The sequence below is a fragment of the Tachysurus fulvidraco genome, chromosome 24 (assembly GCF_022655615.1).
Source record: "Tachysurus fulvidraco isolate hzauxx_2018 chromosome 24, HZAU_PFXX_2.0, whole genome shotgun sequence".
NCBI lineage: Eukaryota > Metazoa > Chordata > Actinopteri > Siluriformes > Bagridae > Tachysurus > Tachysurus fulvidraco.
Window position 1 is genome coordinate 16062486 of NC_062541.1, and position 27303 is coordinate 16089788.

Here is a 27303-nt window from a genome sequence, read left to right on the forward strand (position 1 = left end):
TGATTTACTAATCTGAATGGCAACCCTTCTGGCTTTAGAATTAAAGCTGGAATGGAATACTTCTGCAACCCAGGGCCATGTCTGGTCATTATTTCACATGTGGGTCTCTTGCAGAAAAACGATATCAGGCTTTAAATGCTTTAAATGAGAAAACACTTGATATTCCAACTAGCAAATCTCACATTCAAAGCTTTAATACTTGTCATGTTTAATTTATATCATAACTGAAACTGCAACCACAATTTGACCTCCAAAAAAAAAAAAGACAAAACAAAAGAGGGAAAGACAAAAATAAGAGATAAACCCAGATCCCCCTTCCCCCACACCTACTATTACCCCATGCTTAAACGATAAGGTACCGATGTAGACTCCACTAGGAGTCATTAACAAAACAACTAAACTCAGTGTATTAGACCTAACAGTCATCTTCATACTTCTCCAAAGTCAAACTCAGCAGGAGCCCCTGCACAACAATAATAAAATGTGTAACTTAAATTACAGGGTGTATATTCAACCAGAACAGTGCAACTTGTGTGAACCAGACATTTGTAAATCAAAATAATAAAATATTTGTGCCACTGTTACTTACGTCTCAAAGTCAAATTTACTTTGATGTTACATATTTATGTTATATAGGCATTCAAAGTCATTTGGTAGGCAGGTGGCACTCAAAATCGGTTATAACTATTTAAGGGTTTTAATAAAGACAGCAGCCTCCCCAGGGGATATGAAATCCGTTGTAACCCCTCCACTCGTTGTGATCCGGAAGAGGGCAGGATATATCAGACCATATCGTATGCCTGGGATGTCCCTGAGTTGCCTCCTAACATCATTAAAGGCAGCGTGTGCTTTCGCCGTCCGGGCTGTGTGATCCGGAAAGATGGAGATTGTAGAGTCCCCGATCTTGATCCGCTGTTGGGTCCTGGCACGTTGAAGGATGTCAACACAGTCTGTGTAATAATGTAAACGTGCTATTATTGGACGTGGCCGCTCTTCGGGTTTGGGCTTGGGGTGCTTTATTCACATTAAGAGCTTCCTTAAGCAAAGCGGAGGTAGATACCACGGTAACCATGCCACATTGCTCAGATAACCCGATTATACGGATGTTATTGCGGCGAGATCTACCTTCTAGATCTTCACATTTATTCTCAAGAGCCAGAACTTTATTAGACAGGCTCTCCACTTTACTCTTGAGGTACGCCATGTCGTCTGTGCAAGTTGACAGCGATTCCTCCATTGCAATCACAGTCCCCCTTAGCTCACCCACATCAGATTTTGTAGCGGCTAGATTAGCCGTCAGCTCCCTTTTCACACTTTGCAATTCTGACTTCATTTGGGATAAGTTTTCAGTTATAGCCATCTGTAACTCAGACTTGAAAATGCCTACCATCTCTTCTCGGAGAGCAACAAGAAGTTCGGCTTTAAAGTTCGCAGAGGCTACACTCAAAGCTATGATGGTGCTAGCGACGGTAACGCCATGAGGCGGCGGTCTGACAGGATCACGCTGGGCCCGGGGATGTAGCCCCTGCGTTAGGCCGCGCTCTCAATGCCGTCTGGCTGTCCGCATTTCTGGGTTTTGGAGGCATAACGGCATTTAATACAATCAAAAAGGTTCTATGATTTCAAAATCTGTACACACCACGTCAGTCGAAAACACCCTGAACTCTCAAGTTTCGGATTTCATGGAGTTTAAACATCGGATCTCAGGCAACATCTGGATAACGATGCTGCTGTGTTTAACAAGCTGTGCACAAATGTGTAGCACAAATACACACTTTATTGTTTATATATTTTAAGCCTGATCTCGCTGCTAAGCTGCATGAAAAGGTCTGGCCTGCAAATACGTTTAGAGAAATTCTGTTTCTGAGCTGTGAATTCATACCCTGTGATATGAACAGTCGATTTCAATACCTGGAGATGTATGCAAATCCAGGCCACAAAGCTGTTTTAATTCAGGGCCAGTGACCAGGCTATGTTGTTCATTTGAATTTTGGAGTAAGATACGGAAAACTCTATATTCGTTCTCCACTGGGATGATGGGGCTTTCATAGGAAATGTTGTGTGCGTTCTTGCTGCAGAGGATCTTTTCCGTGATCAGATAAACGTCATTATGAGGGCTGATAAACGATTGAGGTTTTGATGCACAATCCAGAATGTTATTAAGGCTCTGATATCCATTAAACCACGATAATCTCGCTGCTGGAGGGTGTGACGTTTTCAGACCCTGAGCTTCCGGTACACGGGGTACACGGGCCATACTCCAAATCTGTCTGGATCACTGGGTCCAAGTTCTTCTCCAGAGAAGGAAAAATGCTCTCATGCTGATTCAAGTCATAGATACAGTGTCCATTGGTGGGGTTATGAATCTTGTCAGAGAGTGAAAACATATAGGACTTGTTACTGAAGTCAGAGCTGTTCCCATATGGCATTAGAACATTACTGTCATTGCTGAGAGATGTCAGGTTTTTATAATATTGTGTTGTTGTTGGTATTCCACTGATTGTTGACTGAGATTCTTTCCCATGAGTTTTATTTTCAGGGCTGTTAGCTTCTTTACTCTGAATTACCTCTTGGCTGTAACTCACTCCTGACGAATCTCCGTCTCTACCGAAGCTGTTGAGGCTGTTATTTTCACCTCGGACGTCTACCGGAGAAGACGCAGGCCTGTTTGATGTCAGGAAAACAGCAGGAGTTTAGAAGAAAAAGCTCTTGACATTAATAGAACTTTGTGTTTCTTTGAATACTTCTCTAATGTGTGTAAATGAAAAGAATTACCAGATCTTATCTCCGGAGTGGAGCAGCTTTGAAGCGTCGGGATTGTCAGGTGAGAAGTCGTTTTGAAATGACAGCAAGTTTGGGACCTGATGAACGTCAAACGTATGAGAGACAGAATGAAATCATAGCTTTTGGAAATAATATAGACATAATGCTCGCTCTCTCTCTCTCTCACACTTTCTTTGTTTCTTTTCTTTTCTGTCTTTTAAATTGGCCATTATGCCATTTTAGATAGCCGAGAGCTTTCGTACAGCTGTGTCATGAAACTATGACAGCAATTTGTCATTGAAATTTGGAAACAGAAAGTTCAAATGAAAATGACAGCATCTGAGCGATTATGTGTCCTGCTTACGTGTTCCTGACATTCCTGACAATCAGTAGCATGCTGTGATTTAGAGAAAAGACATGAAGATAACTTTTCTTTGTTGGTTTTTCATGCCACAGACCCATAATTAAGCTGATGGTAAAACGTCTTGCATTTCGGATGCGGCGTGTACGCTATTCAATCCTCTCATTTAAGTCGTGTTAAAGAAATGGGTACAACAGTTAATAGGAACAAAAACGCTGCCTACCTGTTTTACAAAACTAGTAGCTATTTTTGGTGTAGGAATCTTGAACCACCAAACAATCAGGATTCTGCAATCAAAAGATTTACACAATGCAATTTAAACTGTAAATATGCTGTTTATATTCCCACTTTAATACTAACATCCAACTAACTGTAAAAACTGTAAATAAAATATCTAAAGGAAATAAAATGGAAGCCTTCTTACTTGTTGCATAAATAGTAGGTGATAAAAATGCTGATGATCAGAGTTATACATATGAGGGGAATTATTATCTTGACATAGTCCTTTAGATATGAGGCTGAGGACACAGAAGGATGTAATACAGTCAGTTGTTTTTTTAGTAAATGGGATCATATTTTTAATTGAAATTAAAAAAGACTTACGTGTAGAAAACCTATATGGAACACTGTAGTCGCTGAATCTGTCATTGAAGATTGATTTTATTCTTGCCATCACAATATAGTTGGAATTTGACTCAAGGTTTCTGCCTACAAGCTCGTACTTAAACTGGCCTTTTGTTGGTACGATCACCTGTATGAAGAAACAAAAAATAGCTGCAAATGTAAAGTTCAGTTATTTACTTTTTCACTATTATGCGTACTGACGTACAGCTCACTTACATTTTTTCTCGTCCCTTTGCTTCCTTCGATGTAGTAAGTGAGCTCCGCAATCAGGTCATCAGAGTCATTATAAGCCGTGTCCCAAGCAATGACAAAGTTTCCATTCTTTGTTTCCTTGACTGTCCTTATGACAGGTTTTTTAGGTTTAACTGTTTAAAAGAAATGAATTCATGAACTGGCAATAAGTTCAATTATAAACGCTACAAATATAACAGTAACAGATAAATGTGTTGTATATAACAGTATACAATATGATCTAGTTACTGAGCTACTATCAATAAATTCTCTTCATCACATAAGAATTGCTTGAGATCATTTTGATCCTTCTAATAAATACAGGGAACTGACATTACTAACATGACAAGATGGGGCACATGTGAGAACACAAGCTGTGGCCAATGATAAAATAAGATGTTGTTAAGATAAGATGTGACTATTGTGGACCACAAAACACCAAACACAGATGAGACGCAGCCGTGTTAATTACTTAGATAATTTAAACACCTCTTTCATTCTCAGACGCTGCAAAAATAAAGTGTGATCATCACTTAAGATTAAATTTAAACCATAACCATTCAGTTAGATGTTGTGCCCACTTACTGTTCTCTGTAGTACCGAAGTTTGTAATGAACAGTAGGTTTTTGTTTCTCAACACATTAACCGTGTATTCCTTTCCCAGAATAAAGCCAGAGTTCACATGCACTGTGCATTCACATGAGCTGGAATTAAGTTGCTGTAAATCGCAAGTAAATCTTCTGTAAAACAGTAAGGAACAGAAGGATCAGCAATCTGAACAGATGTGCCAGTTGAGAAAACGTTCATTTTACATATTTTTGGACGTTGTTGTTAATTTAGGGTCTACTGATGTACTAACACATCAAATACAGTCACATTGAGACTGTACTCGGGGCAGATGAGCTGTTGGTCTGAAGTCAAACTACACATCATCTCTGTTATGTAATCATTAAGGCACTCCAGATCCATCTTAGGCTCTGAAAATATATAGATTTAAGTTGTCAGTGTATTTAAAGTTCTAACTGACAGACAATAATTTACCAGAGGCTCCAAAAACAATGCACAAACTTGCCTGCACTTGTATAGTCTCCAGAAGATTCAGCAAAGTTAAAACTGATCACAAGGCATAGCTGCAGGATGAGGATTGTGGCACCCACCCTAATAGGCTGCATGAAATGAAAGTAAACAACAAAAACAGATTATTGTTTATTTAAAACATATACACACACATTATATATGTATATATACATTTATACATGGGCGTAAATCCCGCGGGGGGGACGGAGGGGACATGTCCCCATCCGAAGGTTGTCCCCCACATCCGAGGACCCCCCCCCCCCCCTCCCATTTAAAAAAAATATATCGCGATCTCTATTGTGAATCATATATGTATGTATACTTTAATAATTGTGTAAGTAGAAAAAAAAACCGCAGAAACTGCTCCGGGTGTGTGTTCACTGCTGTGTGTGTGTTCACTGCTGTGTGTGTGTTCACTGCTGTGTGTGCACTTTGGATGGGTTAAATGCAGAGAACGAATTCTGAGTATGGTTCACAGTACTTAGCCGTATGTCACTTCACTTTCTTTCTTTCTTTCTTTCTTTCTTAGAAACAGTTGAGTTCCCCCTCACCCCCCTTTTTAAATATCGCACTCTCTATTGTGAAACGTATATGTATGTATACTTTAATAATTGTGTAAGTAGAAAAAAAAACCCAGAAAATGCGTTTAGAAACAGTTGAGTTCCCCCTCTCCTTCCTCACAGTGGTTTGACCCACTGCCTGCTTTCCCAGTACATCTCACCTACTCTGCACACACGAGTCAGGTGTGTGGCTGCGGCTCAATTAATGTTCAACTCCATTAAGTAGTGGATTTTATTCATTTTAAATAAATCTATTCTCTTTAATGTAGTTGATGCAGACTCATTCATAAATAAGTTGCGGCAAACATACTGATTAACGATGTAATTTTCCATGAATCTGCTAGCGGTTACAATCTGACTTATCTAGTTAACGTTAGCTTGTTTACAATATAGTTGCACAGTGCACTGTAACTAACACAACAAAACGGCTTTGGCCGTTTTGTTGTGTTGTTGTAATAATGTTTTGTAATGTTGTGTAATGTTGTTGTAATAATGTTTTGTAATGTGTTGTAATAATGTTTTGTAATGTTGTGTTGTTGTAATAATGTTTTGTAAGTAATGTTTTGTAATAAAATATTACTTATTATATATATTTTTTTCACAATAACAGTCATGTTTATATTTTATTGTATGTTGATGGCTTAACTGTAAACAACACAAACAATGCAATAAATAGTTTTGAAAAAAAAATCTGCTTTGTCATAGAACCTGAGAAAAACTTTGAAAATAACCATAATGACACAGTCTATATGCTATAATAATAATGATAAAAGCAAAGTTTTTCACTGTGAGGACATGTCTTTATAAGTACAATTAGACTGTATTATTTGTGTCCCCTTCAAAAATTGCTCATGAGAAATTTTATACTAAATTTTATATGAAATTTTATACACCCCCCCCCCCCATACTGTTACATGAAATTTACGCCCATTAATCTTTTTAGGAACCTCTACAGAGATATAAAGGCTTTTACTCGCTTCACAAACTCACCGTTGCATAAAATGATTTCCAGGTTATTCCTCTCATCTCATCTGTCGGTTTTCTTCGTCCACATAACACGTTTTCTGTTTTAACCGTGTTTACTTTCCATCGCGTTGATGGCACTGAAGGCGCGTTTGGGAACAACCAGAACCTCACTTCTTCATTGCGGGACTGGGCAGAGTGGGTGTGTTTTTACTGGAACAACTGAGCAGTCGTTGCTCACCCCCCCACCCCCCCACCCCCACCCCCTCCCGGTTGCTCAACCCTGTCGAAACTAGAGAGTCATTTTAGTACAATAAGAAATTACTCAGGTAAAGCGGCAAGCACCTAAAGCATCTACAACCACCCCCTCAACAAAAAAATATTAAAAATCGGGGAGTAAGGATCACTGACCACAATTTAACCAAATACAAAGATTTTTTTTGTTTCCATTCATTTATTTGTGTGTGACAGAGAGAGAGAGAGAGAGAGAGAGAGAGAGAGAGAGAGAGAGATTATGACTGGTGTTGTTTATTGTAAGTGTTTGTTTCCTTTTTAGACTCCTTTATCATTTGTAATGTTTCTCCCATATAAAACAGTTCGGCTCAAGCCCAGACATTTTTAGGGTCATGATTGAGGACAATGTCCCGTCCAGAGACAAGCTGTTTCGTGTTGACCTTTTGTTCAAACCGACAAAAGAAAATACCCTCACTAATGAACGTTTTTTATTGGTTGTTGTGTTAAATCTTACCCAGATAGTGCTTTTTTCTGTTTGGCTATTGTGTAGCCTCTTTTTTTGATTGGCTGATAAGTGACAGGCTCGACTAAGAACTGAGACACGCTTGATTCCTGCCTGATTCCATAGAGACAGCAGTGTGGACTGATACATTGTGGGCGCTGCGGTTTATGATAAATAGTCAAAAAGGTTTTCTGTGTGACAAATACGATGTGTGGTGGGAGAGCGTGACAAAAGACCGACATGAGGGATTGTCACTCTCAATGCGTGACACATAACAGCCCTGTTAATGGAAGAGAAAAGTCCATATGAGTCTATACCACTAGTCTATAATTAATAGAAGAGGAAAGTCTGTTTCAAGTCAAGTCAAGTCAAGAAGCTTTTATTGTCATTACAACCATATATAGCTGTTGCAGTACACAGTGATATGAGACGTTTCTCCAGGATCAGGGTGCTACATAACACGAAGACAGAGCTTAAAGAACTTAAGTAAGTTAGTCCTAGATACATAAAGTGAATCTGTGCAACCTGGTGTAAACAGTGCAGGACAAGACAAACAAGACAGACAAGATGCAGGACAAAAGACAGTGCAAACAAAAAAATTACAAGATAATACAAAAAAGACAATAGAAAAAATACAAAAAAAGACAGAACACAAAAGACAATAAACAGAAACAGTACCAATCAGTGTAAATACTATATGTTCAACAATATTTTATGCAGTAATAATATTATAAACCCAGTTTAAGTGCAGCTGGTCAAAAAAATATAAAATCTTTTGCAGTAATACTATAATAAACCTAGTTTAATAGCAGCAGGTCCCTTAGATAATGTAAAGATTTGTGCAAAACAGCAAACGACAGAAATGTTAGACAGGGTGTACAAAGAGCAAAAAGTGTGCAAAACAGCATGTAAACAGGTTGATAAATGTTTATTGGAAGTGTGTGAACTTTAATCTGGTTTGCTTTGCTAATTCAGCTCATATTTCATATCGATATTTCTTTAGTTAACGCGGTTAATGCGAAACAAATCGGTTTCACAAAACGAGTGCATAATTAAATTTATAAGCGGTTTAACTATGTTAGTATTTAAATACAGATAGATCTGTTTGTATCCTGCTTGAACCCCAGGTAACCTTAGCAGAAGCTCGGACTGGCTGGAGACCCTGAAACTGTGAGGCACAAAGCTCCACCGTTCACTACAACCATTCAAGAGATTTCAAACGAAACTCGAAATTGTTTTGATTTGTTTTGCTTCAGCTCTGCTCTGACACAAGTTTACCGTCTGTGTCCATTTAAATGACAGCTTCCTGTGAGCTTGTGCATACGTTCCTCTCATCACATGTTGTATTCTTTTGTCATTGAAGTTCTTTATGTTTGTTTGCTTAGCCTGTGCTTCGCCTTCCACAGAACCCAATGGTGAAGATTCATTCGGTCCAAATATATCTCTCTGGCGCCATCGTAAGCCTCGTTGTGAAAAGCCATGACACCCAAAACAACTCTAAAAGGAAGTTAAATATAGAAGGGCTAATTGTATTACATAGTGTACAGTATTTATATGTGGCAGATTCGATAAAATCTTTTTTCTAACACACCATATAATAACAAACACGGTGGTCTGTCCCTCCAGATGAAATATTTCGACAGGGTTAAGCATGTAGTCTTATCTCAAATCACATTCTCACATTAAGGCGAGAGACTGCAAGGAAGTGGTTTTTGGTTTTATCCTTGTTTTTACAAGTTCTGTAATTAAACATCACTCTACTACACTTCTTCTTTTACCTAATTCTCACTGAAGTTTTAATTCCTCACGTCTAAATATCCGGATCTGTTCGGTGTTTGTGATCTTTCTTATCTTATTGCATCAATAACGTTGGGTTACTTAACGTAATCCCCGGTTCTTTGATAACAGAGTGAGGTGTTTCACTATGGGAATCGCTTTGGGCGTGACCAACTACGGAAGCTCTTATGACACCACGTCTGTCTTTGACAGACAGTTCGACCTGCGACCAGACTCCGCCTTGCCTATATCAGTCAGGTCGACCCCTCTCTACATCATTAATGAGATTTCTTCCCATCCAAGTGCAAGGAGGGAAGTGCTGGTGAAACACCTCACTCTGTTATCAAAGAACCGGGGATTACGTTAAGTAACCCAATGTTCTCTTTCTAACTTCGCTCGGTGTTTCACTATGGATATATAGACAGCTCCCGATTGCACCCATATTACTGTTTCCAAACGGGTACAGTAGTACTGGCTCCCAGCACTGCGTGTGCTGACGGTTCCGAAATGTCTTGCCCATAGAATCGAACAAACTTATGCGGTTTTGCCCAACTCGCCGCCGAGCAAATGTCCAGAACGGAAACTCCTCTCAAACCCTTAGTGGGCTGAAGACCTCTGCAACCATAAGCCACAGATATCGCCTCCACAATCAAGTGGGATAGCCGCTGTCGAGATAACGGCTTCCCTGTGTGAGGAGTAGCCCAAAACACAAACAGCTGGTCACAAGCTCTGAAACCAGCTGTCCTGTCCACATACGCCTGAAGAGCCCGAACCGGGCATAATGCATGAATGCATATCCTCTGGAGAAGAAAACAGTGGAGGATGAAAAGCCGCCAGTTCAGTAGACGGGCACCTATATGCCGACTCCAAAACCTTGGGCACAAAAGCAGGGTTAGGACGAAAAGAAACTTTAGTGAGCCCCGGAGCGAACTGTAAGCAAGACGAGCTAACCGACAAAGCATGTAAATCACTCACACGCTTGGCTGTCACCAAAGCCAGGAGCAGTGCCATCTTAAAAGAAAGATTCTTAAGACTCACCACCTCTATCGGCTCAAAAGGATGTTGAGACAAGGCTTCTAAGACGATGGGCAGATCCCATAAAGGAACCATCCGCCTAGACACCGGCCATATGCGGCACGCCCCCTTCATAAAAAGACTTATTAAAGGGTGCTGGCCTGCCGACTTGTCACCAAAACCTAAATGGCAGGCTGAAATAGCTGCCAGGTACACCTTAATGGTGGAGAAAGCCTTCCTTTTATCAAGCAGATCTTGGAGGAAGCATAATATATCCATAGGGCAATGAGCGTTTTCTTGCGAGGCGAAGAGATCGACGGCAACCTGACCGTACCTCTGCCATACCTGGCTCACCACCTGAGGATGGAGTTTCCACTCTGGAAAGTTACCCTGGACAGTAAATCTGCCCCTCTGTTCAAGATTCCCGGAACGTGAGTCGCCCGGAGAGTCAGAAGCCGTGTGTTGCTCCACACGATCAGCTTCGTCGCCAACCAATGCACCTGAAGGGAGCGTGTGCCCCCCTGACGGTTGATGTAAGCAACCACTGTGGTGTTGTCCGTTTTCACTAAAACATGCCGACCTCTGAGGAAACTCAGAAAATGTTTCAGTGCCAGCCATACCACCAATAGCTCCAAATAGTTTATATGTTCATGCTTCAGCTGTGGTGGCCATGCCCCGTTCACAGTTCTGCCCATTAGGGTTGCTCCCCAACCCATTCAGGACGCGTCCGTTGTCATAGTTACTCTCGATGACACCGCCCCTAAGGGAATCCCCGATCTGAGCGTCACAGGGCCTATCCAGTGTCTGAGCGCTTTGACGCGCGCATGATTTACTCTCACCGGTCAGCTGAGATGCCGGCGAGAGCACAGACGCAAGCGTGCGATCCAGCGTTGAAAATCCCTCATTTTGAGTAGCCCCAAATGCACTACCGCGATCACCGAAGCCATAAGCCCCAGCATTCGTAAGAACAGCCTGTACGGGACCACTCGTCCCCTCTGAAAATGAGCGAGACGTTGTGTGAAAGACGCTATTCTCTTCCGTCAATGTGACTTGATACGAAAGGGAGTCCAAGTTGAGCCCTAAATACTCCGTATGTTGAGAGGGCACCAGCCGGCTCATCATGTTTATCCTGAAACCCAGGTCTCTGAGGTAATTTAGGACAATCTCTGCGTCTTTTATGGCTTGCTCCCTTGACGACGAGCATATCAGATAATCGTCTATGTAAGACAATATCCTTATGCCCTTGTCCCTCAATGGGAACAGGGCTGCCTCCGCACATTTGGTAAAAACCCTCTGAGCTAATGACAGCCCCGAACGGTATAGTTTGAAATTCGTATGCAGGCTTTCCTCCCCGTGTACCACTCTGACTGCCTGCTTGAGCAGGAGGGTTTCGATTTCGGCCATCAACACACAAGCTGATTCTCCCTTGGCCACCGACATGATCAGCCCATTGAAACGAGGCGGTTTCATGGCAAATTGGAGTCTGTATCCCGGTGAAGCTGTTGCTAAAAACCCATGGATGAACCACACATGCGCGCCAGCTGGCTATGCGGGTAGAGAGAAGGCCCCCGTACACTTCCGCCCCGCCATCGTCGCGCAGTGATGACGTCATCACATGCGCCGTGCGGGCTCCCGCTGACGGGGAAGCGAGACTGGGGGAGCGCATTTCATGTCTTTGCATTTTCTGGGGTTTTTAAACATATCGCCTTCCGCTGTTTGCTTGGCTGCGATAGTGCAACATTTATTGCCGTGTGTCTCAAACCCGGGGAGCATATCGCCCTCAGCCCGTGGCTTGGCTGCGATAATGCATGTTTTATTATCAATTCCCCTGTGTGTGTGTGAGTGCTTGATGACACCGCACATGGCCCTGACCTCCGCTTTCTGAGCGCTACCCAGGCCTGACAGGTTTAACTACAGCACTCTCTCACCTGACACGGCCAGGCCCATTATGTTGCCGCAGCCCTGAACCGCACCGCGTGAGGAGCGCAAATTCAGGTCGTTCACAACACAGATTTCGTCCCAGAGTGCCGGGGCGGAGCGGCGGGAAAACACGGACCAATCAGGAGCGCCGCTGGAGCATTCACCCTCCAGGGGAAAGCACAGCAGGAAGCAAGGCTTCCCGTGTATTCCTGTATATATATATATATATATACATACATATTGTTGAAATGAATTTTCTTTATGGTAATTAATTTTTGTGCTTATTTCATTTTCTTTCATTTTCTTTCCACATTTCTCTTTCTATGTCGAAATGAATGTGTGTCGTCGTCCCCCTCCCCCCCTCTGGTCATGCTGACCTGTGATAAGTGTGTTTTTGTTTTCTTGTTTTGTACCCTGTGTTTCTGCAAACATAAGCAGGATGGTAAGGCTTGCTGATAACATTACCATAATCTTAAGGGAATAGAAAACGAGGATTCTCTGTCATGTAAAATTGTATTTCTGTGTTATATGTTATATGTCATCTTCACCTCTTCTGATTTAATGTTTTTGATTTGAATCTATCCTGTTCCTTTAGTGCTCTTGACCGGATGAAAAGACAAGATAGGTTGACCTGCTTGTGAGATTACTCGCAGGACACTCAGTTTCTCTTTGCTCATGTACAGGCTTTCTGACCTTCAATGCTTGAATGAGAGTTGTGAGGAAGCAGCATTCTAGCATACCCCTATCTATGTTGACAAAACTTGGCCTCCGCCTTATCTCATACACCATAGCTTACTGTATTTCAGTGCGTATATATTCTGTTCTGTCGCTCAGTTCTTTGAGCAGCTGTTTGGAATAAACCAGATTTGATTTCACTCGTGTGGTTTGTTCTCTCAGTGCTCCGAAGCGCTCCTATTGTTTGCAGAGGTAAAGAGACGCGGATGAGTGCGAGGAGGAATCTTTCTTACACATATACATAAGACGATTACCTGTATTGTATACCTATACTACATGATTACCTGTATGATTACTATGATTACCTATATTGTACGCCTATACTATGTGTATGTTGTGTATGATTGCCCTGACAATCACATATAAATAATTTGCTCTACACTGGATTAATCACATCTCTACATATAACATAAACATATAAACTGATCAGATCAGTGATGATACTCAATCCCCAATCACCTACCATCACCTATGATATAGGAGTTCTGATTTAGTCTGATTATGACATACGACATTTTATGATCATATTTTAGGATATGATTTTCTTGATTACAGTAACATCAGGTTCCAAATCAACTGGATTATTCTACTTACAATTAGATTTTTTATCTGGTTAGTAAAAGTACTGCATTATTACATAAGCTTAGCTTTTGCATTTTATAATGTTGTTTTGCATATATGTGGAGATCTGTTTATGCTGACTCCTTAAGTTTGCTAGACTTATGATCTCAGTCTGTCTTGTTTGTCCAGACTGGGCCTGCACATGCATAGTATTTTAAGCCTAAGTTCCTCTGTTCTCGCCTAAAGGACATGTTCCCTTTTTCTTGTTTTTCTCAGATTCTCAGAGTTCTGAGTACTGAGTTTTATAACTTCAATACACCCAATAAACCCCCTTATTTCTGTTAACACTTGTCTCAAGGCATCTAACACATATATATATACATATATATATTAGAATCATATAACTCATATAGCTCAACACTATTACAATATCTGGCCTACCCCCATATGTCCTACAACATCAATTGTAATAGTTCATATAATAAGAGCACATATCAAGATTTTTTCCAACAGACGACTACCGGAGAAGACCCAGGCCTGTTTGATGTCAGGAAAACAGCAGGACTTTAGAAGAAAAAGCTCTTAATATTAATAGGACTTTGTGTTTCTTTGAATACTTCTCAAATGTGTATAAATGAAAAGAATTACCAGATCTTGTCTCCGGAGTGGAGCAGCTTTGAAGTGTCGAGATTGTCAGGTGAGAAGTCGTTTTGAAATGACAGCAAGTTTGGGACCTGATGAACGTGAAACGTATGAGAGACAGAATGCTATCATAGCTTTTGGAAATAATATAGACATAATGCTCTCTCTCTCTCTCTCTCTCTCTCTCTCTCTCTCTCTCTCTCTCTCTCTCTCTCTCTCTCTCTCTCTCTCTCTTTGAAACTTTTCTTTGTTGGTTTTTTGTGCCACAGACCCATAATAAAACTGACGATAAAACGTCTTGCCTTTCGGATGCAGCGTGTACGCTATTTAATCCACTCATTTAAAAAAAATGGGTACAACAGTTAATAGGAACAAAAACGCTGCCTACCTGTTTTACAAAATTAGTAGCTATTTTCGGAGTAGGAATCTTGTCCCACCAAACAATCAGGATTCTGCAATCAAAAGATTTACACAATGTAATTTAAACTGTAAATATGCTGTTTATATCCCCGCTTTAATACTAACATCCAACTAACTGTAAAAACTGTAAATAAAATATCTAAAGGAAATAAAATGGAAGCCTTCTTACTTGTTGCATAAATAGTAGGTGATAAAAATGCTGATGATCAGAGTTATACATATTGAAGAAATTATACTGACATACGTGTCCTCTAGTGACAATTGTTTTTGGATTGTGTAGGAAACTCTTCCACAATCCCACTAAAGGATGTGTCCTAGTTTGCACGGGATAGTTTTGAAAACAATTAGAGTTGCTCTTACTGTACCTTGAATGCAGGTATTGTTCGAAGTCCCTCAGTCTTCTAATAAAGGTTCTGCTTCAAGTTCTTCTACCTATTCTATTGGTTGAATCTTTAGATGAAGGAGACAGACTTAGACCTTTTTGTCTTTTCAGGATCCTCACAATGGGAGGCCTTGTTTTTATTAAAAGTAGTGTAATACAAATAGATGTGTGTAATATATGTAATGTAAAAGAAAAGAAAATTACAGACAATATCTCCTTCAAATAGTCAAACAATTCTAGCGTAAGTAGAAATAAGAAATAAGTAAAATACAAGAATAAAACAAACCAAGAAACACTCTCCAAGTGTAAGCCTGAGTTTGTTCTCCTGATGCACTCTCTACAAGCAATAACTTAGTATAACACACCGAGCTTGCTTCAAGCTGAATGCACACCGATAACTGGTTCTAAAACCCTATTTATACCATTTATTAGTATGATCTCATAACGTCATTCTGCCTCTGTCAGCATACCGTCAGGTCTCTCATGATCTCATGCTTCTGCAAAACATCCTGAGAAGTCTCCTAGGCTGCACGTCTGACTGTGTGTTCTTATTCTGCTGACACAAAGCCTTGTGATGTCCTTTTAAGCTTTCACTGTTACTCTCTGTCTTAATATTTAAACATACTAATGAAAATTATATAATTTCTTAATCACATAATGGTTACATAAATTCATATAAAGGTAAATGAAACTTGTCATTCTATAAAATGAAAAAGAAAATTCATAACAATTCTATAATCTTGATCCAACTGTCTAGGTACAGTGTCTGTTCCTCTTTGGGTTGAATCAGCTTCCTTCTAGATCTTTTTCTTTACAGTTTTAATCAGATATATTCAATTTCTTTATGTCATATAACAATTTCCCCATTTCTTTTAGTTTATTTTCCACATCTTCCTTTTTCCTCACTCTCTGTCTTTGTTGTCTCTTATTTCTTTTCTCTCTTTTTGCTGCATTAATTTCACTTTGTTTCTTTATAGTATTGGATGAGATTGTCACAAAAGGATAACCATGTGCACATTGTATGGCAGTTACTCCACTCCTAACATTTCTATTCACAATATGAGGGGAATTATTAGCTTGACCTAGTCCTGAGGCTGAGGACACAGAAGGATGTAATACAGTCAATTGTTTTTTTTAGTAAATGGGATCATATTTTTAATTGAAATAAAAAAAGACTTACGTGTAGAAAACCTATATGGATCACTGTAGTCACTGAATCTGTCATTTAAGAGAGATTGTATTCTTGCCATCACAATATAGTTGGAATTTGACTCAAGGTTTCTGCCTACAAGCTCATACTGGTCTTTTGTTGGTACGATCACCTGTATGAAGAAACAAAAAATAACTGCAAATGTAAAGTTCAGTTATTTACTTTTTCACTATTATGCGAACTGACGTACAGCTCACTTACATTTTTTCTCGTCCCTTTGCTTCCTTCGATGTAGTAAGTGAGCTCCGTATTCAGGTCATCGCTGAATACAGGCTCTAATACAGGCTTTAATCCTATAAATCATGTCCAAAGCAATGAGAAAGTTTCCATTCTTTGTTTCCTTGACTGTCATTATGACAGGTTTTGTAGGTTTAAGTGTTTAAAAGAAATGAATTCATGAATTGGCAAAAAGTTCAATTATAAAAGCTACAAATATAACAGTAAAAGATGGGGCACATGTTAGAACATAATGTGGCTAATGTTAACACAAGCTGTGGCCAATGATAAAATAAGATGTTGTTAAGATGCGACTATTGTGGACCACAAAACACCAAACACAGATGAGACGCAGCCGTGTTAATTGCTTAAATAATTTAAACACATTTTTCATTCTCAGACACTGCAAAAATAAAGTGTGATCATCGCTTAAGATTAAATTTAAACCATAAACCATTCAGTTAGATGTTGTGCCTACTTACTGTTTTCTGTAGTACCGAAGTTTGTAGTGAACAGTAGGCTTTTGTTTCTCAACACCTTAAACGTGTATTCCTCTCCCAAAACAAAGCCAGAGTCCACATGCACTGTGCATTCACATGAGCTGGAAATACGTTGCTTTAAATCACAAGTAAATCTTTGAAGTGTTCTTCTGTAAAACAGTAAGGAACAGAAGGAACAGCAAACTGAACAGATGTGCCAGTTAAGAAAACGTTCATTTTACATATTTTTGGACGTTGTTGTTAATTTAGGGTCTACTGATGTACTCACGCGTTAAATAGAGACACATTGTACTCGGGGCAGATGAGCTGTTGGTCTGAAGTCAAACTACACATCATATCTGTTATGTAATCATTAAGGCACTCCATATCCATCTTAGGCTCTGAAAATATAGATTTAAGTTGTCAGTGTATTTAAAGTTCTAACTGACAGACAATAATTTACCAGAGGCTTCAAAAACAATGCACAAACTTGCCTGCACTTGTATAGTCTCCAGAAGATTCAGTAAAGTTAAAATCGATCACAAGGCATAGCTGCAGGATGAGGATTATGGCACCCACCCTAATAGGCTGCATGAAATGAAAGTAAACAGATTATTGTTTATTTAACTATTTAAATGGACTTAAAAATAAAAGAAATAAATAATCATAACAACATAAGATTCAGGGCTAACAGATAGGAATATATATATTAATAAAAAATCCATCCATCCATCCATCGATCCATCCATCCATAAAATAATGCCCACGCATCGTATTGATGTCGTTTGAATTTATTTACACTCTCTCACTTGCTCTCTCTTGAGACACTGTGAAAACTATAAAAAATATAAACATATAACATTCAAATACACATCTCACAATCATGATACATTTACATTTACATTTACAGCATTTGGCAGAGCGACGTACATAAGTGCTTAAATCTCTAACATTGAATACATTAATGCTGGTTCACTAGGTTACATACTTAAGATACCATGAGCTTAAAACATTTTTCAAAGTTACAATGAAAAAGTGTCAAAGGTTTTTTTTTTTTTTTTTTTAAATGCAAAAGATAAAGAAAGAAGTGCTATTTGAAGTGTTTCTTGAATAAGTAGGTCTTCAACCGCTGCTTGAAAATAGCCAGTGTCTCAGCTGTCCGGACCTCTAGGGGTAGTTCATTCCACCACCTTGGTGCCAGAACAGAGAGATGGTGGAACCAGTCGAGCAGTGCTGGTAGATCGGAGGTTGCGGGGTGCAGTGCGAGGAATGATGAGGGCTTTGAGGTAAGAGGGAGCTGGTCCATTTTTGGCTTTGTAGGCCAGCAGCAGTGTTTTGAATGGGATGCGTGCAGCTACCGGAAGCCAGTGGAGGGATCGCAGCAGCGGGGTGGTATGCGAGAACTTTGGCAAGTTGAAAACAAGCCGGGCAGCTGCATTTTGGATCATTTGCAGAGGACGGATTGCGTCCATAGGTAGACCTGCCAGCAGTGTGCTGCAGTGATCCAGTCTAGAAATGACAAGAGACTGAACAAGTACCTGAGCAGTCTGTATGGACAAAAATGGCCGAATCCTTCTAATGTTGTAGAGAAGAAACCGACATGAGCGAGTCACATTAGCAACATGAGAGGAAAAGGACAGTTGATTGTCCATGGTTACCCCAAGGTTGCGAGCTGTGGCTGAAGGGGAGATCAGATCGTTGTGCAAGGATATGGCAAGATCATGACCTGGGGATGAATCACCTGGGATGAACAGCAGTTCAGTTTTGCTAGGATTGAGCTTTAACTGATGAGCAGTCATCCATGATGAAATTTCTGCCAGACATGCTGAGATCCGGTCAGAAGCTGTGGCATCTGAGGGTGGGAAAGAGAAGATAAGTTGTGTATCATCAGCATAGCAGTGGTTAGAGAACCCATGTGATGAAATAACTTCCCCAAGAGAGTGAGTATACAGGGAGAAAAGAAGAGGACAAAGTACTGAGCCCTGTGGGACGCCAGTGGAGAGTCTGCGTGGAGCAGATGTCACTCCCCTCCATGTTACCTGATATGAGAGTCCTTCCAGGTAGGAGGCAAACCATTCCCAAGCTGATCTGCAAATCCCAAGACTCTTGAGGGTGGACAAAACAGTCTAGTGATTGACCGTATCTAGCAGTATGTAGCTGATCTAGCAGTATGTAGCTTCTCAGAGACATCCAAAAGGGCTGTCTCTGTAGAGTGAGCTGCTTTAAAGCCAGACTGTTTGGGATCTTGGAGGTTGTTCTGTGAGAGATAGACAGACAGTTGATTATAGACAATGCGTTCAAGAATTTTTGAAAGAAATGAGAGAAGTGATACCGGTCTGTAGTTACTGATGTCTGATGGATCCAGAGCAGGTTTCTTTAGGATGGGAATAACCCTTGCTCTCTTGTAGGTAGTTGGTACCTGACCAGATGCTATGGATCTATTGACGATAGTGGAAATGAAGGGCAAGAGGTCTTGTGAGATGGTCTGGAGAATAGTGGTAGGGAGTGGATCCAATGGGCAGGTGGTAGGATTGCAGGACTAGATGAGTTGTAAAATCTCTTCTGCTGCCACAGTTGAGAAATGTGACAACGAAGGTGTAGGGGAATGCATACTCTGAGATGCAAGTGCAGTCGGGGCTGAAGTGAAGGTCCGTCAGATTTCCTCAATCTTCTCCTGGTAGAAAGAAGCAAAGTCTTCTGCAGTCAGGGAGGATGAAGAAGGTGGAGCCGGGGGGTTGAGCAGAGAAGAGATGATGTTGTGGAATTTCTAAGGGTCATGTGAGGAAGCTTCAAGCTTTTCCTTGTAGAAGGAAGTTTTGGCAGTCACATCTGAGGAGAACTTGACAAGAAGTGTTCTGTAAAAATCAAGATCTGCATCAAGTTGTGATTTATTCCACTTTCTCTCTGATGATCTTAGCTCTCTTCGATTATTGCGCAGCACATCTGAAAGCCAAGTTGAGTGTGAGGGAGAAAGAGTTGAGAAGAGACAGGAGGGAAGAAGAATGTAGCTTGTCAGAGGGGAGGTTGAAGTCACCAAGCACTGTCAGGGGGGAGCTATCAGAAGGGAAAGCACTAAGCAGTGAGTCCATTTCTTCCAGGAAGTCTCCTAGGGGACCAGGACATCCACAAACTACAATCCATTCATAATTAGTCCCAATCACGACATTACAATGCACAATACACTTATATACAACTTATATATATAATACATCCTACATAACAGCACATGAACAACATTATAATATTTGACATGCTATTAACAGTTACCGTGTGTGCCTTTTTGAACCACTTGCAGATAAATGGTAGTCATTTATGTTAGCATGTTAACGTGTCCATGTCATTGCTACGCTCTGACCCATAATTCCATAGTCCTGCGCAACACTGGCATCACGTGGTTTTAAATAAACATGCACATACACATTCTCTGAACATTACATATTACATTTTTAACCTTCTGTTTAAATTTTCATACATTGAAATTAACTTGTATTAATAACAAAGAACAGTTAAACTTTCTTGCAGACATTTACACTCCCACCAATTACTTTGATTTATGAGAACTTTATGCACAGGTTTGAATAAAGCTAGTAATTCCAGAACCACATACCAGAAACAGTTATTTATCGAACCCTTACATATATTTAACGTTTCAAATATTCTATAATATGTGTGAGTGTTTAAAATATTTCTAATGAAACACAATTTAGTTGTTTTCTATGAGTACAACTAACTTATAGATAGGACGTTCCAGAATGGAAAGGTTATTGTGTCTTTTACCCTCTTTACCTAACTTTCTATCTCCTAGTTGTATTGTGACCTTCCGCACCAATCCATCTTCATCTTTACAAACATCAATCACTCTTCCAAGCCTCCATTCATTGCGTGCAATCTCTTCCTTGTTGACAATAACAATATCTCCAATCCTCACATTCTATTTTTGAGAATGCCAGAGTTGTCTGAGGGTGATATTTGCAAGATATTCTCGTAAGCAAATGGTTTGGGGTAAGGGGCCCTAGAGTGTGTTGATGGTCAGTGGATGGCTGTTGATAATTGACATGGCTTCGTAGAAGAATGTTCTTAAAGAAGCATCATCTAATCTGCCAGCACTTTGCAATAAGACCCAGCTTAGAACACTCCTAAAGGTCCTGATCTGCCTTTCCCAAATACCACCCATATGACTGGCATGGGGCACATTCACTGTGAAGTCGCATTGTTTTTGGGCTAGTTAAGCAGTCTGTTCGTCTTTATCTACTTCCTTTAGTGCTCTTGACAGTTAATTTTTTGCCCCGACAAAATTTGAGCCTTGATCAGACCTGATTTCTCTCACAGCTCCACGAATAGCTATAAAACACCATAGGGCATTTATAAAGGCATCAGTTGTCAAGTCATCCAACATTTCAACGTGGACTGCTCTGGAGGAAAGACAGGTGAATATGAGACCATACCTCTTTTGCTCTTTGCGACCTTGTTTGGTGTGAAATGGCCCAAAACAATCGATTCCACAGTATGAAAAGTGTGGTGATGGTTCAGTACGATTGATAGGTAGATCCGCCATCCTTTGTGTTTCTGTTGGCCTGCGAGCTCTCCTGCAGGAAACACACTGTTTTATGTAGTTGGCTACAACTTTGCTGCCACCAATGACCCAGTAACCATTGGCTCTCAGATCATTGAGGGTCTGCCCTCTGCCTTGATGCTGATTTTTATCTTGGCAGTAACCCAGGATTAAATGATGCTTCAAGTCCAGAGGTAAGTTAGCTTTTTTCAGTCTCCCTCCCACCCTAAGGACACCATCTTGTAGCACTGGGTCAAGCTGGAACAATGGATGGTTATTTGGCAGTTTGTCATGGCCCAGTATTTCCTTTATGAAGGCATCCCTTTGTGCTAATTTTATGAGTACAATGCTGGCTTTCCTCAAGTCTTCAACATTTATGGGCTTTGGTATTTTGTCTCTTTTTGCTAGTAGCTGAGTCCGCACAACCACATTTAATGCTGTATGCCATTTTGAGAAACAATTAAATCTCTCCAAAAAAATGTCCTCTTGTACTACTTTAGTTGGCAGGACCTGTGTTTTGATTTCAGGATCTCCCAACAAGATCTCCCACAAGAACTTTGGTCCAGTAAGCCAGTCTGAATTAATCAACTCTGAAACACTGAGGCCTCTAGATGCTTAATCCGCTGGATTTTGGACTGTATCGATGTAGTTCCACTGTGCAGGGTCTGATGCTTCTCTGATTCTTTGGACACGATTGGCAACGAAAACATGGAACCTTTGGGCATCGTTATTGATGTAACCTAAGACTACTTTGGAATCAGTCCAAAAATATTCTTGGTCAATTTTGAGCTCCAGTTCTTCTCTTAACATACTACTGACTGCTGAGGAGACCACTGCAGCTGTTAACTCGAGTCTAGGTATGGTAACAACCTTTGTGGGTGCAACCCTTGCTTTACCTATGACTAAAGAGCAGTACACCTTGTCTTCACTGAGCAATCGTATATATGTGCACTGACCGTCTGCACTCTTTCCAGATTTTGGGGAATGAAACATCTTGGGATCTGAAGTTTTTCCAGATTCTTTAGATCGTTTAACCAGCTTTCTCATTGGGGTCTTAACTCTCCAGGCAGCAGTTCATCCCATTCAATGCCTTTTTGGCACACATCCTGTAGTACTTTCTTTCCCTGCAGTAGAAAAGGGACTAGAAATCCTAGAGGGTCAAACACAGAAGCTACAGTAGAAAGGATTCCTCGCTGTGTTGCTGGTTTCTCATCCAGAGCAACCTTGAAGGTGAAGGCATCGCTATTCACATTCCACTTTACTCCCAACACAGTCTGGACAGGGAGGTTGTCATGACTGAGGTCCACATCCTGAACTCCACTAGCTCTTTCACTGTCAGGAATTGACTCCAGAACTTCTGTTCTTAGAGAAGAACTTATGAAGATGCAATATTCCTTTAGCACACACATTTTGTGCTTCCATCACAAGGTTGATAGCTGTGTCCACATCTTCTATGCCACTATCAACATAGAAATTCTTCTGTATGAAGTTGGCTGCTGCAGGATACTCCTTTTCATTTTGGCTTGGGAGATACTTCATTCCATAATTTGCACAAGCAGGAGAGGATGTCGCTCCAAAAAGATGGACTTTCATACGATATTCCTTTGGCTCAGAATTCGTATCCCCATGTTCCCACCAGAGGAACCGTAAGCAATCTCTGTCCTCCTGGCTTACATGGAACCTGTGGAACATCTTCTCAACATCACAGATGACTGCAATTGGGTATATGTGGAATCTGCAAAGCACTCCTGTTAGGCCGTTGGTAAGATCAGGTCCAGATAGCAAATGATCGTTTAGGGCCGTGCCATTATATCTGGCAGAGCAGTCGAACACAACCCTAATTTTATTTGAGCCAACCGCTTATTCTCTGGAAGCTGGGGGCATCATAAAAGCTATTTCCTGGTGCCCATCTGCATTTTAGCATATTTTGTCATTCAGTAACTGCATAAACTGTATGTCATCTTGTGATATGCTCTTTTCCCCAGGGCTTGTGTCTTTGAAGTCTAATTCTAGGGCTCTGATGACAGTGGCTGGTGTCAGTAGTGGAATTTTTTTGACAGATACACGATGGCACAGGCCTATAACCTCTGACGACTTCGCAACCCGTGGTGAGCTGCCAACAATGTGCCATGCCAGGTCTGTCTTAATGGCATATGGCTCATCATCACCTCCTATAATGACCTGTCATGAAGCCAGTGCCCTGGAGCAGTCATAGCCTATTAATAATCGGACCTTACAATCCATCAACTTTGGAATTTCTTGTGCTATTCTGTTCAGATGGTTCCACCTTCTGGCCATTTCAGGGGTTGGAATGTGGGAATGCTCAAGAGGGATGAAATCTCTGGTATAGGTAGGTGGCAAGTTGACAAGACTTTGGGAGGAAAACCCCCTAATTCTAAGCCCACTAACTCTTTCACTCTGAATAATGAAATCTTTTCCCATCATTTACGTTAGTTTTAGCTTGACAGGCTCTAAACTTGCTCCCACCTCTTCACATACCTCTTGATCTATAAAGGTGTTGCTACTCTGTGTGTCCAATAAATCATACACTAGTATCTCCTTTTCAGGAGCTGTGAGTAAAGAAATCCATACAGGCACTATCATAGATGTGCTCCCGCAATCACCTCTGTCCACACAACAAGAAAGAGAAGTTGTTTCTTCAGATTGCATAGCATGAGAAGATGTGTCTTCTGTGGTAGAAGAACGGTCTTCGTGCAATGGTGTTGGATGGTGCTTCTTACATATGGCACAAATAGCTTTACTCTTACAGTCCTTCGAGTTGTGTCCTCTCCTAAGACAGCCGAAGCAGAGGTTGTTGTCAAATATGAATCTTTTCTTGCCTTCTTCTGGCTTGTTAGCAAACCTTTGACATTTGTGGATAGAATGGTTTTCTCCAGAGCACATGCAAGGAACTGGGTTTGAACCTGAAGGTGGGACATTTACTCTCTTAGTTCCATTTGAGGTTCTTGTGTTGTGTTCTAAAGCACTGTAAGCTTTCATCTCTGCGTTTGACTTATCTGGTGCTTTCACATTTGTGATCAATGCATTAGCTCTTTGTCGTCTTACATCTCTAGCTGGTTTTTCTTCAGGTGACTTCAAAGCACCAAAGGATGTTACAGGGTTACATGCAATTTCTGCTTCTTGTGCCATAAACTCAGCAAACTCCTTGAAATTAGGGTATTCTTCCGTTTTTCTCAACTGCTTTGTCACATGGCGGTTCCAGCAAGAAGTCACCCAGCCTGGAAGTCTGCAACATCTTTTGATTTTCTTCACAGTCATTTAACACCTGAAGTCCTTTGACATATGGCATAGCATTATTGCATGCTGTGAGGAAATCACTGAATTGTCTCAATTTAACTGAGTCCTTTGAACCTATCTTTGGCCAGTTATTCAGTTTCTCTCTAAATGCCCGCTGAATCACAAAGGAGTGTCCGTATCTAGAATTCAGTGCATCCCATGCTTTGTCATCCTTCCTAAAGAAGCTTCCTTCTAACACACATCGTGCTTCTCCACTGACATATTTTTTGTAGGTATAACAACCTATCAGCTGGATTTGTGCATAGTCTTTCAATCAATGCCTTGAAACTTGCGCTCCACTATAAGAATTTAAGTGGATCCCCTGAGAAGACTGAGGGCTCGGGTGCTTGAAGTCTGGTGAGTACCATTGTGTCATGTAGGGCTTGTGCTAACGATGCATCATTGTTTGTATGGTTTGTTTGCACATTGTCATTGTTCTCACAAATCTGTTCATTTTTTATTTCTTTTTGAGAAACTGGAAGACGATAGGCTGCTTCACTGCTTGGTGATCTGCTTTGATTACTTGCTTCGCCTGAATCTGCTTCCGAGTATGCTTTGAGCTTAGCCGCTATTACTTGCAGATCTCTTTCATTTTCGAGCCTTTCTAGTTCTTGCCCTTGTGCAGCGATAGCCTCTTCCATCTTTATTTCAGCCTGCTTTGCTGCGAGCTGTGCAGCATACTCTGCTCTTTTTGTTATGATGCTTGGTTGTTCTGATGAACACCTTGAGTGGTCACTTTGAGCGGTAGATTTGATAATTGAAGTCTCAAATATTGACTGGGCATATGACTTTGTTCTCCTTCTGAGTTGTTTAAATGCTTAAGCTCCAGCATTTTTTGAGTTAATTTTCTACCCCGTGAGGACATTCTAGGTTCTTTTTTCTTGGCAGTGACAGAGGTTGACTCTATTGCTATCTGGTGCATTTCTGTTGTGGTCAATTCTACCTGAATGGACTCAATTTGTCCAGTAGGTTCCTCAACTTGTGATGTCTCTCTATGAACTAACATTGTTTATGCCGTCGTACTCTTCTGTCTGTAGAGAGTAATATGTTACAGCAACGTCGCACTTGAAGCCTTAGTTCTAAAGCATATTTGCAAAACCGTAGTCTGACGCCCTCTCTTGGTAAATTAATGTACTGCCTTTAACGTTGCCAGCAGCCAGCACTCCCGTCTTCTCTTAATCAGCAAACTAGCGCTTCGCCCACACTCAGCAATAGTCTTCTCTTCATATAATCGCCAATCTTCTCTTTGATTTCTCTGACTTTAATCTTCTTTGGCAATACCAGCGGTACGTTTTCACTGTAGCTGCACTGGTTCAATAAAATAATGCCCACGCATCGTACTGATGTCCACTCGCTCTCTCTTGAGACACCGTGAAAACTATAAAAAATATAAACATATAACATTCAAATACACATCTCACGATCATAATAAACATCCACAAACTACAATCCATTCATAATTAGTCCCAATCACGACATTACAATGCACAATACACTTATATACAACTTATATACTTATACAATATATATATATATATATATATATATATATATATATATATATATATATATATATATATGATAAGTTGTATAAGTTTTATATTTTATATATAAAATAAGTTTTAAATTTTATATTTTATATATATATAAAATTCATCCTACATAACAGCACATGAACAACATTATAATATTTGACATGCTGTTAACAGTTACCGTGTGCGCCTTTTTGAACCACTTGCAGATAAATGGTAGTTATTTATGTCAGCATGTTAACGTGTCCATGTCATTACGGTCTGACCCATAATTCCATAGTACCGTAACACTGGCATCACGTGGTTTTAAATAAACATGCACATACACATTCTCTGAACATTACATATTACATTTTTAACTTTCTGTTTAAATTTTCATACATTGAAATTAACTTGAGACGCAGCCACACATATAGATATATACATGGGCGTAAATCCAGGTGTGTGGCTGCGTCTCAATTAATGTTCAACTCCATTAAGTAGGGGATTTTATTCACTTTAAATAAATCTATTCTCTTTAATGTAGCTGATACAGACTCATTCATAAATTAGTTGCAGCAAACATACTGATTAACGATGTAATTTTCCATGATTCTGCTAGATTAGCGATTAAAATCTTACTTATCTAGTTAACGTGTTTACAATAGCTTGTTTACAATATAGTTGCACAGTGCACTGTAACTAACACGCCAAAGCCGTTTTGTTGTGTTTATTCATAAAGCAGTTACTGTAAAGTGATTATTTAATAATTTATTTTGTTACAAAACATTACTTATTTTATATATATTTTTCACAATAAGTCATGTTTATATTTTATTGTATTTTGATGGCTTAAATGTAAACAACACAAACAATGCAATAAATAGTTTTTAGTTTTTAATTAGTTTTATATCCCCCCCCCCCCCCCCCATACTGTTACATGAAATTTACGCCCATTAATCTTTCTAGGAACTTCTACAGAGATGTAAAGGCTTTTACGCGCTTCACAAACTCACCGGTGCGTAAAATGATTTCCAGGTTATTCCTCTCATCTCATCTGTCGGTTTTCTTCGTCCACATAACACGTTTTCTGTTTTAACCGTGTTTACTTTCCATCGCGTTGATGGCACTGAAGGCTCGTTTGGGAACAACCAGAACCTCACTTCTTCATTGCGGGACTGGGCAGAGTGGGTGTGTTTTTCTGTGGAAAAGAGTAAGAACGCTTCACACCCCTAAACAAACCCCCACACCCCTAAACACACCCCCATCCCCC

At 40.3% G+C, this 27303-nt stretch overlaps 1 protein-coding gene across 1 annotated transcript; it reads right to left on the bottom strand.

The window, feature by feature from the left end:
- Positions 1-1122: 1122 nt before the first annotated feature.
- Positions 1123-27164, bottom strand: LOC125140129 (interleukin-4 receptor subunit alpha-like). Its single transcript, XM_047807748.1, has 11 exons — positions 27047-27164; positions 17165-17258; positions 16960-17071; positions 16674-16840; positions 3965-4113; positions 3728-3875; positions 3549-3642; positions 3348-3411; positions 2776-2861; positions 2568-2664; positions 1123-2366 (listed from the first exon to the last, which is right to left on the bottom strand). Exons 1-11 carry the CDS (start codon positions 27080-27082, stop codon positions 2178-2180), a joined length of 1236 nt encoding a protein of 411 aa, XP_047663704.1. The 5' UTR covers positions 27083-27164; the 3' UTR covers positions 1123-2177.
- Between the last annotated feature and the right edge of the window lie 139 nt (positions 27165-27303).